Below are 13613 nucleotides of genomic sequence, written 5' to 3'. Positions count from 1 at the left end.
AAAGGAAAGACAAAAACAAAATGAAAAAGCCTTGTCAGAAGGCAACACATTCTAAATTATTACCCTGGAGGACAGAGAGGGAGTGAGGAATGTGGGCTTCTGGTGACTGGTGTGCTGGACCATGAAGGGCCAGACTGTGATGGGGCTGCACAGGGAGGAAGGCAGCTTACAAGGAGGAAGGGAGAAGAGTCTGAGCCAAGTGCATCAAAGTTGGACTCTGCAAATGCTATCTGAAGGTGCTCTGAGGATCATCCTGCCAGAATGACCAGGCTTCGGGTTTTCCTGAGGTCTAGGTTGGCAAAAAAGTCTAAGGTCAAACCCATGCTCCTGGGGCCCACTTCCCCCTTCTGTACTTGTCTGTGCTGCTAGGAATGGCTTTTTTTTTCTTCTAGGAGGAAATTAAATTACTGATACAACACTGGGGAAAGACCTAGAACCTTTTTAATTAAAAGGCAGCTTTTCAGTTAAGATTCCAGGCTTTGGAATAATTCCTGAGACCCAACCTTTCAAGAGGACTCTGGTTATTACCAGAATATTCTCAGAGAGGTGTTCTGCTCCAGGGCCTGTGCGAGGCTCTTTCCTCCTTCTCTGGAGATGCCGTTGAATGCAAGACTAGGAAGGAAAATGTGGGGTCAATCATTAGAGACGTGTCTACATTTGGCTTTGGCTTCAGCAACGGAAACACGCGGAAGATGCTGCCTGGAGGTGGCCCCTGCTCACGAAGGAAGCAGAAGTGCTCAGCCTGGCCCACAGTGGCCTCAGCTTTGTTGCTCCAGAGCCCACACTCTGAGCATGAGGACTGGCACAAGACCGCTCAAGGAGAGGTCAGATGGGAAGTGGAACCAGTGGGTCCCAAGCACAGCAGGGGCTGGGAGGGCTCTGTTTCAGGCGGCTGACCCTTCTTCCCATGAGTGAGGCCTGGAGAAGCGTCCTCTGTTCTCGTGAAGAAGAAACTGCTATTGCCCCCACATCTGGGATTTCTTTCTCAGCATTAAGAAGAACCCGGGCAATAGGGAGACACCTGAGGCTCTGAGACTTGGCCAGAGGACTGAAAGAAGGCCAGGGAGGAGTCGGTCTTCACAGAGATGAAGGTTTCCCTGTGTCTCAGCACCGTCCTGGGAATGAGGAAGGTTATGTGGACTTGAGAATGCCTCCCCACTTCCCCACTGCCAAGGAGCCTGGAGAGACTGCTGAGGGCTGGCAAAGTCCTCAGTCTCAATCCGGGTGGCGGTTACATTGCTGTGTACACAGCAATGTACACATGACAAGTGGCCGAGCTGAACAGCAATGTGCTACACCTCTTCCATGTCCACAGAACTGTTTACAGAAGAAAAATCACAGACACAAAAATACCTTCTTCATTAGGAAAGCCAACCATCTTCCTCCCCTTGGCTCCTCCTGCTGGCAAAGCAGGAGGCACGTGGACTGCCCAGGTTGGACCCCGGGGCCAGCGGTTACCTCAGGTTGGTCAGGCTGGGGTGGTCCCTCAGAGCCTCCGCGAAGGCCTTTGCTCCTTCATCACCAATTCTGTTGCCCCACATCCTGAGGGAAGAGGCAAGACCGTGAACGTGAGCTCGTGCACACCGCTGACTTTCTGCCGGTGGCCACACTTGCTGTATAGTCCCAGGCAGAGGTCTTTGCTCCATCCCGGGAGCTCTGGCCTGGAGAAGATTCCCACAGAAGACCCTTAGCGAAGCTGCTCTAGGTTTCAAATGCAAAGGGAAATGTAGGGATAAGAGCAGCAAAAGCCTTGGGAACAGAAGCCCGTCAGGTAGTGACCAATTAGAAGACTAAGATCCCCGTGGGCTTTTGGAGAGCCATCAAAGGGCCTGAGCACATGACTGTCCCAGAAATGCCCCCATAGAGGATACGGGTTGGCGTCAGCCTAAAAGGGAGCTTGTAGGGGTGCCGACTGCCAGCACCCATCTGATCCTCTGCAGGGGTCCGAGACATTCGTGAGGACATGGTCAGTCTTCCAAGAAGCAAAGATCAGGAAGTACCCTCAGAACCCTCACTACCTCACTGCTTTTAGGTGAAGAGGCCCCTGCTTCAGCATGCTAGTGGGCCGTTGTGGTCTGGGGATCTGGGCGGGGAACTGCAGGGATGAAGCCCCATGCCCTCCCTCCCCAGTGCAGATAACCTGCAAGGCTCTGCGAGGCAGGATGCTGGGTTCCCATTTTAACTGGATTTTATCTGGATTTAAGATTATGTGAATTACATTATCTCTTGGAACTTTGTCTCCTACATCTGTACAATGGGGCTAATAAGAACATTTCCTCCTAGAGCTGTTGTGGGGATTAAGTTAGTGACTGTATGCAAAGCACTCAGAAGAGTGCCTGGCCTACAGCAAGGAACAGCCATTTTTATTAGGCTGAGAACACTGTGCGCCAGGCCCATGCACAGCAGACCTGGGGCTGCCTAGGCAACAGGCTGTCACCGCACCAGCCACCCACCACCATCCCTACCATCCCTCCCGGGAGACAGGAGACTGGAGACACTAGAGCCCTGCAATGAGTTCTCAGTGTTTTGCATAAAAAGCATGTGTATTTGAGGAGGATGTGGGGAAAGAGGGACCCTCTTGAACTCTTGGTGGCAATGCAGGCTGGTGCAGCAACTCTGGAGAACAGGGTGGAGGTTCCTCAAAAAGTTAAAAATAGGGGCGCCTGGGTGGCTCAGTTGGTTAAGCCACCGCCTTTGGCTCAGGTCATGACCCCAGGATCCCAGGATCGAGGGCCATATCAGGCTCTCCCTGCTCTGCAGGGAGCCTGCTTCTCCCTCTCCCTTTGCTTGCCACTCCCTCTACTTGTGCTCTGTCAAATAAAAAAAATAAAATCTTTTTTTTTAAATAAATAAAATCTTTTAAAAAAAAGTTAGTAGTAGAATTACCCTCTGATCCAGCAGTTGCGCTACTAGGTTTTTATCCAAAGGATACAAAATACTGATTCAAAGGGGTACATGTGTCCCGATGTTTATAGCAGCATTATCAACAATGGCCAAACTATGGAGAGAGCCCAAATGTCCATCGACTGAAGAATGGATAAAGAAGATGCGGTGTGTAAACGTACACACACACACACACACACAAGAATATTACTCAGCCATCAGAAAGAATGAAACTTAGTCATTTGCAACAATGTGGATGGAGCTAATGAGGATAATGCTAGGTGAAATAAGAAGACAAATACCATATGATTACACTCATGTGGAATTTAAGAAACAAAACAAATGAACATGGGCAGGGGGAGAGAGGCAAGCCATGAAACAGTCTTTTAACTACAGAGAACAAACCTCGGTTTGCTGGAAGGAGGTGGGTAGGAGGGAGTTGGGGGGTGATGGGCTGGATGGGTGATGGGCATTAAGGAGGGCACTTGTGATGAGTACTGGGTATTGGATGTAAGTGATGACCACAAATTCTATTCTTGAAACTAATAATATACTATATGTTAATTGGAATTTAAATAAAAAAAGAAAAGTATGTGTACTATACAACTGAATGGCATCAAATTTTAAAAGAGTGGAAAACTACTCATGATAGGAGACTGAATGAAAAAGGGTAAAATTACTAGAGAAACCCTTTCTGGAGAAATAAAATCCCTTTCTGGAGAAATAAAAGAACAAAACCTAACCCATTTGAAACCAAAAAAAAAAACAAAAACAAAAAACCTTTTAATGAGGTGCAATAAAAAATGGAGGCTCTTACTGCTAGGATAAAAGAGGCAGAAGAGAGAATTACTTATACAAAAGACCAAATACACAGAATAAAGATGCTGAACAGAAAGAGACAAACAACTACTGGACCATGAAGGGAGAATTTGAGACATAAGTGATACTATAAGATGAAAAAATATTAGAATAATTGGGATTCCAGAAGAAGAAAGAGAGATAGGGGCAGAAGGTATATTGTAGAGAATTATTGTAGAGAATTTCCCTAATATGGCAAAGGGAACAAGCATCAAAATCTAGGAGGCACAGAGAACCCTCCTCAAAATCAATAAAAATAGGTCCACACCCTGTCATCTAATAATAAAACAAAGAGAAAATCCTGAAAGCAGCTCAGGAGAAGAAGTCTATAACATACAGTGGTAAAAATATTAGATTGGCAGCAGACTTATCCACAGAGACCTGGCAGGCCAGAAAGAACTGGCATGATACATTCAGAGCACTGAATGAGAAAAATATGCAGCCAAGAGTACTATATCCAGCTAAGCTATCACTGAAAATAGAAGGAGAGATAAAAAGCTTCCAGGACAAATAAAAATTAAAAGAATTTGCAAACACCAAACCAGCCCTATAGGAAATATTGAAAGGGGTCCTCTAAACAGAGAGCCTAAAAGTAGTAGGCCAGAAAGGAACAGAGACAATATACAGTAACAGTCACTGAACAGGCAATACAATGGCAGTAAATTCATATCTTTCAGTAGTTATACTGAATATAAATGGGCTAAATGCCCCAATCAAAAGACACAGAGTATCAGAATGGATTAAAAAAATAAAATCCAGGGGCGCCTGGGTGGCTCAGTGGGTTAAAGCCTCTGCCTTTCGCTCAGGTCATGATCCCAGGGTCCTGGGATCGAGCCCCGCGTCGGGCTCTCTGCTTGGCGGGGAGCCTGCTTCCTCCTCTCTCTGTCTCTGCCTGCCTCTCTCCCTACTTGTGATTTCTATCTGTCAAATAAATAAATAAAATCTTTTAAAAAATACATAATAAAATCCATCAATATTCTGTCTACAAGAAACTCATTTTAGACCCAAAGACACTTCCAGACTTAAAGTGAGGGGGTGGAAAACAATTTACCATGCTAATGGACATCAAAAGAAAACTGGGGTGGCAATCCTTATATCAGATAAATTAGATTTTAAACCAAAGACTACAATAAGAGATAAGGAAGGAGACTATATCATACTTAAAGGGTCTGTCCAACAAGAAGATCTAACAATTTTAAATATCTATGCCCCTAACATGTGAGCAGCCAACTATATGAACCAACTAACAACAAAATCAAAGAAACACATCGACAATAATAGTAGGGGACTTTAACACCCCCCTCACTGAAATGGACATTTCATCCAAGAAAAAGATCAAAAAGGAAATAAAGGTCTTAAACAACACACTGGACCAGATGGACATCACAAATACATTCATAACATTCCATCCCAAAGCAACAGAATACAAATTCTTCTCTAGTGCACATGGAACATTCTCCAGAAAAGATCACATCCTGGGTCACAAATCAGGTCTCAACTGGTAACAAAAGATTGGGATCATTCCCTGCATATTTTCAGACCACAATGCTCTGAAGCTAGAACTCAATCACAAGAGGAAAGCTGGAAAGAACTCAAATCATGGAGACTAATGAGCATCCTACTAAAGAATGAATGGGTCAACAAGGAAATTAAAGAATTGAAAAAATTCATGGAAACACATGAAAATGAAAATACAAATGTTGAAAATCTGTGGGACACAGCAAAGGCGGCCCTGAAAGGAAACTATATAGCAATACAAGCCTTTCTCAAGAAACAAGAAAGGTCTTCAGTATACAACCTAGCCCTACACCTAAAGGATCTGGAGAAACAACAGCAAAGAAAGCCTAAACCCAGCAGGAGAAGAGAAATAATGAAAATCAGAGCAGAAATCAAAGAAATAGAAACCAAAAGAACAGTAGAACAGATCAACGAAACTAGGAGCTGGTTATTCAAAAGAATTAATAAGATTGAAAAACCCCTGGCTAGACTTATCAAAAAGAAAAGAGAAAGGACCCAAACAAATAAAATCATGAATGAAAGAAGAGAGATCACAACCAACACCAAAGAAATACAATTATAAGAACATTTATGAGCAACTATATGTAGGTAAATTTGACAATCTGGAAGAAATGGATGCATTCCTGGAGACATATAAACTACCAAAACTGAATCAGGAAGATAGAAAACTTGAACAGACCCATAACCAGTAAGGAGATTAAAGCAGTCATCAAAAATCTCCCAATAAAGGGACGCCTGGGTGGCTCAGAGGGTTAAAGCCTCCGCCTTCGGCTCAGGTCATGATCCCAGGGTCCTGGGATTGAGCCTCGCATCGGGCTCTCTGCTCAGCGGGGAGCCTGCTTCCTCCTCTCTCTCTCTGCCTGCCTCTCTGCCTAGTTGTGATTTCTGTCAAATAAATAAAATATTTTAAAAAAAACTCCCCAAAAAACAAGAGCCCAGGGCCAGATGGCTTCCCAGGGGAATTCTATCAAACATTTTGAAGAAGAATTAATACCTATTCTCTTGGAACTGTTCCAAAAAATACAAATGGAAGGAAAACTTCCAAACATATTTTATGAGGCCAGCATCACCTTGATCCCAAACCAGACAAGGATCCCATCAAAAAAGAGAATTACAGACTAATATCCTTGATGAACACAGATGTGTGAAAATTCTCACCAAAATACTAGCCAATAGAATCCAACATTACTTTAAAAGGATTATTCACCAAGACCAAGTGGGATTTATTCCTGGGCTAAAGTTTGGTTCAATATCCGCAAATCAATCAATGTGATACAATACATTAATAAAAGAAAGAACAAGAACCATATGATAGTCTCAATAGATGCTAAAAAAGCATTTGACAAAGTGCAGCATCCTTTCTTGATCAAAACTCTTCAAAGTGTAGGGAGAGCAATCAATATCATCAAAGCCGAGAGATTTTCTCCTAAGGTCAGGAACATGGTATGGATGTCCACTATCACCACTGCTACTCAACCTAGTACTGGAAATCCTAGCCTCAGCAATCAAACAACAAAAAGAAATTAAAGGCATCCAAATCAGCAAAGAAGAAATCAAACTATCACTGTTTGCAGATGATATGATACTATATGTGGAAAACCCATAAGACTCCACTCCAAAACTGCTAGAACTCATACAGGAATTCAGTAAAGTGTCAGGATATAAAATCAATGCACAGAAATCAGTTGGGTTACTATACACCAACAGCAAGACAGAAGAAAGAGAAATTAAGGAGTCAATCCCATTTACAATTGCACCCAAAACCACAAGATATCTAGGAATAAACCTAACCAAAGAGGCAAAGAATCTGTACTCAGAAAGCTATAAAGTACTTTCTATAAAGAAAGAAATTGAGGAAGATACAAAAAAATGGAAAAATGTTCCATTCTCATGGATTGGAAGAACAAGTATTGTGAAAATGTGTATGCTACCTAAAGCAATCTACACACTTAATGCAATCCCTATCAAAATACCATCAATTTTTTTCAAAGAAATGGAACAAATAATCTTAAAATGTATATGGAACTAGAAAAGACCCCGAATAGCCAGAAGAATGTTGAAAAAGAAAGCCAAAGTTGGTGACATCACAATTCCGGACTTCAAGCTCTATTACAAAGCTGTCATCATCAAGAGAGTATGGTACTGGCACAAAAACAGACACATATCAGTGAAACAGAATAGAGAGCCCAGAAATAGACCTTCAACTCTATGGTCAACTAATCTTCAAGAAAGCGGGAAAGAATGTCCAATGGAAAAAAAAGAAAAAAAAAAAAAGGAAAAAATGTCCAATGGAAAAAAGAGAATGTTGTCTCTTCAACAAATAGTGTTGGGAAAATTGGACATCCACATGCAGAAAAATGAAACTGAACCATTTCCTTACACCACACACAGAAATAGACTCAGAATAGATGAAAGACCTCAATGTGAGACAGGAATACATCAAAATCCTTGAAGAGAACACAGACAGTAAACTCTTCGACCTCAGCCGCAGCAACTTCTTCCTAGAAACATCGCCAAAGGCAAGGGAAGAACGGGCAAAAATGAAATATTGGGACTTCATCAAGATCAGAAGCTTTTGCACAGCAAAGGAAACAGTCAACAAAACCAAAAGACAACCAACGGAATGGGAGAAGATATTTACAAACAATATATCAGATAAAGGGTTAGTATCCAAAATCTATTAAGAACTTATCAAACTCAACACCCAAGGGACAAATAATCCAATCAAGACATGGGCAGAAAATGTGAACAGACATTTCTACAAAGAAGACATACAGATGGCCCACAGACACATGAAAAAGTGCTCCACATCACTTGGCATCAGGGACATACAAATCGAAACCACAGTGAGATATCACCTCATACCAGTCAGAATGGCTAAAATTAGTCAGGAAACAACCGATGTTGGAGAGGATATGGAGAAAGGGGAACCCTCCTACACTGTTGATGGGAATGCAAGCTGGTGCAGCCACTTTGGAAAACAGTATGGAAAACAGTATTCTCAAAAAGTTGAGAATAGAGCTACCCTACGATCCAGCAATCCCACTACTAGGTATTTACGCAAAAGATACAAACATAATGATCTGAAGGGACACGTGCACCCGAATGTTTATAGCAGCAATTCCATAATAACCAGACTATGGAAAGAGCCTAGATGTCTATCAACAGATGAATGGATGTGGTATACACACACACAATGGAATACTATGCAGCCATCAAAAGAAATAAAATCTTGCCATTTGCAACAATGTGAATGGAACTAGAGGGTACTATGCTGAGCGAAATAAGTCAATCCGAGAAAGACAATTATCATATGATCTCCCTGATATAAGGAATTTGAGAGGCAAAGTGGGGGGCTTGGTGGTAGGGGAGGAAAAAATGAAACAAGATGGGATCGGGAGGAAGACAAAACCATAAGAGATGCTTAATCTTACAAAACAGACCAAGGGTTGCTGGGGGGGAGGTGGGTATGGAGAGGGTGGTTGGGTTATGGGCATTGGGGAAAGTATGTGCTATGGTGAGTGCTGCGAAATGTATATGCCTGACAATTCACAGACCTGTACCCCTGGGGCAAATAATACATTATATGTTAATAAAAATAATAAAAGAAAAAGTAAAATTCTGTACATACATTTTGACCTTTGCTATATTAAAAAAAAGAGCACACACCTGCATGTTAGAGCAAGAAAGCGTAGCTGACCTCAAATGTTGACAATATTTCTGAGATGATTTTTACCATATTTTCATAGTTTGCAGATAAAATTATCTGTGCTTCTTTTATAATCATATAAAAATTATAACAATATAAAAAGGTTTAAGAAGGCTCCAGGATCCAAACCGCAGTGAGATACCACCCCATACCTGTTAGGATGGTTACTATCAAATGAACAGAGAATAACAAGTGTTGGCCAGGATGTGGACGATCTGGAACCCTTGTGTATGGCTGTGGGAAACAGGGTGGCACTTCCTCAAAAACCTCAAAATAGAATCACCGACTGGTCCAACAACTCCACTTCTGGGTATACAGCCAAAAGAAATCGAAGAGACCTTTGTACACCCATGTTCCTAACATGGCTCATGAGAGCCAAAATACAAAAGCCACCCAAGTGTCCACTGACAGATGGACGGACAAAATGTGGCACGTCCATACAGTGGACTGCTACTCAGACTTAAAAAGAAAGGAAATTCCAGCACAAGCGACCATGTGGATGAGCCTTGAGAACCCTGGGTCGAGCGAAGTAAGCCAGTCACACAGACACAAATACTGTACGGCTCCGCTTCTGTGAGGTACACGTGGAAGTCAAAGTCACCGGGACAGAACGTCGGAGGGAGGCGGGAGGGGGCTGGAGGGAGGGGAGGAGGGCGTCAGGGTGTAAAGGGTAGAGAGCTTTTTTGCAAGATGAAAAGAGCTGTGGGATGGACGGAGGTGAAGGTCGCACAACGATGAGGCTACATAATGTCCCTGAACTGAACCCCTACAAATGGTTAAGACGGTAACTGTTATACGTATTTTACCACAATAAAAAACTAAATTAAAAAAAAAAAAAAGACCTCAGCACCTGGGTGGCTCCGTCAGTTAAGTGTCTACTTTTGTTCAGCTCAGGTCATGATCCCTGGTTTCTGGAATCAAAACTTACATTGGGCTCCCCTGCTTCTCCCTCTGCCTCTACCCCTCTCCCTGTTTGTGCTCTCTCTGTCAAATAAATAAAATCTTTAAAAAAAAAAAAAGCCTCCAGGGACCATGTGCCTGTGGAAAGTTCCCACATAGGACCAGATGGCTCCCTCTGTTTGCTGGCGGTGAGAATAACGGACTTCCAGATTAATGTAATAAAAGTGTGTGCAAGGGAAGGTTTAGTCTGTCCTTGGACTTTGGGTATACTTATGTCCGTGAACAGCAGCTGGCACGCTCATACACAGAACAGCATGTGTAACACACACACACACACACACACACACACACACACACACGCATTTGCCTCCACTCACCCGATTTCGAAGATTGATTTGCTGTTCTTCACAGCCACAGCCAGGCACTTTCCTCCTTCACTCGTTATTTTGTTCTCCCCCAGTCTGCAGAGAGAGCCATGCACGGGTCAGCGCCCAGTGGTGGGGGGACTCCACCGTCGGCACCCTCGTCTCCCACACAGGGCCAATTCTGCCCCCATTCTCCTGGGACCCACAGTGCCCATGCCCCCGGCTTCCTCTCGAGGAGCGACCCACTGCCCTAGATAGAGCCATCGGACGGACTCCTCTCCAGAAGGTGGTCGCTGTCTCTGCTGAAACTTAGGGACCCTAGCTTTCCTGGGGTGGTTCTTTAAACGGCCTTCAGAGTGTCACTCATTTCCATCAGCAGGGCAGGGAGGGTCCCATCTCGGCTGAAAATGGCCAGGTGTGTGTCCCCCTCACCAGGGGAACACCAGGGGCTTCTCTGAGCCCAGTGCCCGGTCACCTCTGGCAGAGCATGTGTGTGACAGGGCCAAGAACCAAGCTCATACTGGCAACTAGGTGGGTGCCATGTCTGAATGTCTGTGTCCCCAGCATCCATACACTGAAACTCTTAAGCCCTCAGGAGATGGTAATAGGAGGCAGAGCTCTTGGAGGCGATGAGGTCACGAGGACAAAGCTGCTGTGATGGGATGAGGGATTTGTAAGACGCCCCACAGAGCTCCACTGCCTCCCTTTCCACCGTGGGAGGACACAGCCGAAAGGCCCCGTCCGTGAACCAGAAGCCAGACCCTCACGTGGCCCTGTGGAAATCCAAGCCTCCCTGTCAGGCCAGGATTCCTCCATGCGCGCAGCTGACCTTCCACACGCCGGCCTCTTCATCTGACCAGTGTGGCTCTGGGCAAGCGTTAGGGCGAGCGCTTTTTATGGGGACATGTGCGCTTTGTTTGGATAATGAAGGGGGTGACACACAGGCTACTGAATAACCTGCCGCACACCCCACTTACTTGAGGTGCGTGAGGCCTTTGCACTCGTCCAGGATCCTGGCGATGTACCTGGCTCCCACATCAGTGATCTGGTTGTTGTACAGGCTTCGAGAGAGAGCACCGCGTGAGACTTCAGGACCCCAATCTTGGCTTTTTTTTTTTTTTTAGTATAGTTGACACAGCGTTACATTACTTTCAGGTGTACAACATAGTGAATCCACAAGTTAATAAGTCATGCTACGTTCACCACAAGTGCAGCCACCATCTGTCACCAGACCATGCTCTCTCAATGTCACTGACTAGGGGGAACCCTCCTACACTGTTGGCAGGAATGCAAGCTGGGGCAGCCACTCTGGAAAACAGCATGGAGCGTCCTCAAAAAGTTGAAAATGGAGCTACCCTACAACCAGCAATCGCACTAATGGGTATTTACCCCAAAGGTACAAACGTAGTGATCTGAAAGGGCACAGGCACCCCAATGTTTATAGCAGCAATGTCTACAATAGCCAACCATAGAAGGAACCTAGATGTCCATCAACAGATGACTGGATAAAGAAGAAGTGGTATATATACACCATGGAATACTATGCAGCCATCAAAAGAAATGCAATCCTACTGCTGGGGTGGAGGAAATAAACTGAGGGCTGTTGGGGTGGAGGGAGGTGGGGGGATGGGGTAACTGGGTGATGGGCATTAAGGAGGGCATGTTTTGTAATGAGCACTGCGTGTTACATAAGATTGGTAAATCACTGGCCTCTACCTCTGAAACCAATATATGTTAATTAATTGAATTCAAGTTTTAAAATATTTCCATTGAAATAAAAACAAAAACAAAAACAATATCACTGACTATATTCCTTATACTGTGCCTTTTATTCCCATGTGTCATTATCGTAATGAGCCCATTTCTAAAGTGGGTACGTGCTGGCTGCTGATTTCTGGTCTGGGCTGGAAGGAGAGGAGGGACACCCAGAGAGGAGTTCGGGGCCCTGGGGTCTCGCAGGCGGGGTTCAGACCAGCTCTGCCATGGCTCAGCCTCTGCTCCTGCATCTGTAATAAGGAGCAGGACTCACGCCTCCCTCACAGGGGCCTTAGGACCACAGCTTGCGATCCCTCCAAGCCCGCGATCCCTTCAAGCCCACGATCCCTTCAAGCCCACGTGCCCAAGGGTGCAACCAGCGGCAGGTGGTGGATGTTGTTCCATCAAGATGACAAGCAGCATCGTGAGGGGAAGACATTTGAATGTTGAAACCTCACTGTTTCCTCTAAGTCATTTTGCCACCTGACAGCAATTAACAAGAAGGCAGAGAGAAGCTGAAAGTGGTAACTAGATAGATTTCCAGTGTTCCATAGCCCCACAACTCCTGAGTGGAAAGGTAGCTTGGGAGCGCGTGCTTCCGGGGGCCCCATTCCACCAAGGAGGAAGGAGAGCCCTGAAGGGCAGACGACAGGTTGCATCTCTGCCAGGACTGGCCAGAGGCCGGCTGGACTGGCCCGGCAGTGCTTCCACTCCAAATCCCAGAGGCTCTGAAAACCCCAAGCTTTTCACAACCATTCTGGCCACGAATGTGGCACCATTTGTGGTCTTTATCCTAGCTGCTTTGAATACTCAGAACCTTTGCTGCAGAAATATTAAAGTATCTGAAACCAGGATAGTGCCCTTGACCTCACCGGTCATATCATCACCCCACAGCATGTATACTGAACTCTGATGGTCTTGCCCTCCGGGTTCTGGGTGAGGGATCATAGGCCCGTAATCTAATGCATAACCTGTACTTAACATTTATAAAACCTATCCCCAGGGGCGCCTGGGTGGCCCTTTGGTTAAGCATCTGACTCCTGATTTCGGCTCAGCTCATGATCTCAGGGTGCCGGGATCAAGCCCCAAGAGTCCAGCTCTATGCTCTTCAAGGAGTCTGCTCTCTTTCCCTCTGCCCTCCCTCTACTCAGCTCACTCTCTGTCTAAAATAAATAAACCTTAAAACAAACACCACCACCATATCCCCAGCTATTCCTCAGCAACCCCCAATCACCACTCATAAAGCACTTGCCTATATTAGGATCCCAATACTCAAGTGAAAAGGCTGTAGTTTTGCCCCATTTCCTGACTTGCTCAAAAAGCGGGCTGCTGGCCGAGCCCAGAGCAGAACCCAGGACTCCCGGTTCCCCGTCGGGGATCTTCCTGATGCCTCAGCTGTCATCCCAACCATCCACGAATGGCAGTTCCCCGCTCCTCTGTATTATTGCTACATCCCTGGCCTGACACTGTTCAGGAATACGTACCCTAAGAAGGTCAGGATTTTGTATTTGGTTAGCTCTTCATACAACACCTTCACCCCACTGTCCGTGATCTGGTTTACACTGAGTCTGAAGAAAAAAAAAAAAAAAAACAGCAAAGAAAGTTAGAAATCATGGCAGCTACTC

The 13613-nt window shown here is 45.0% G+C and overlaps 1 protein-coding gene across 6 annotated transcripts in view; it reads right to left on the bottom strand.

The window, feature by feature from the left end:
- Positions 1 to 13613, bottom strand: part of NOD1 (nucleotide binding oligomerization domain containing 1) — an 80632-nt gene that overhangs the window by 23613 nt on the left and 43406 nt on the right. For all 6 annotated transcript variants that reach the window (XR_006820502.1, XM_046020602.1, XM_046020601.1 and 3 more), the window contains 5 exons: positions 13473 to 13556; positions 11211 to 11294; positions 10246 to 10329; positions 1459 to 1542; positions 529 to 612 (listed from right to left, as the gene is read on the bottom strand). Coding sequence is in view for 5 of the 6 variants with exons in the window: in XM_046020602.1 (XP_045876558.1) it covers positions 529 to 612; positions 1459 to 1542; positions 10246 to 10329; positions 11211 to 11294; positions 13473 to 13556 (420 nt within the window). In the remaining variant the exon portion in view is untranslated. The remainder of the gene's footprint in view (positions 1 to 528; positions 613 to 1458; positions 1543 to 10245; positions 10330 to 11210; positions 11295 to 13472; positions 13557 to 13613) is intronic.

Source organism: Meles meles, chromosome 10 (assembly GCF_922984935.1).
Source record: "Meles meles chromosome 10, mMelMel3.1 paternal haplotype, whole genome shotgun sequence".
Classification (NCBI taxonomy): Eukaryota; Metazoa; Chordata; class Mammalia; order Carnivora; family Mustelidae; genus Meles; species Meles meles.
The sequence above is the reverse complement of the archived record's forward strand: the minus strand, read 5'-3'. Positions and strand labels throughout refer to the sequence as shown.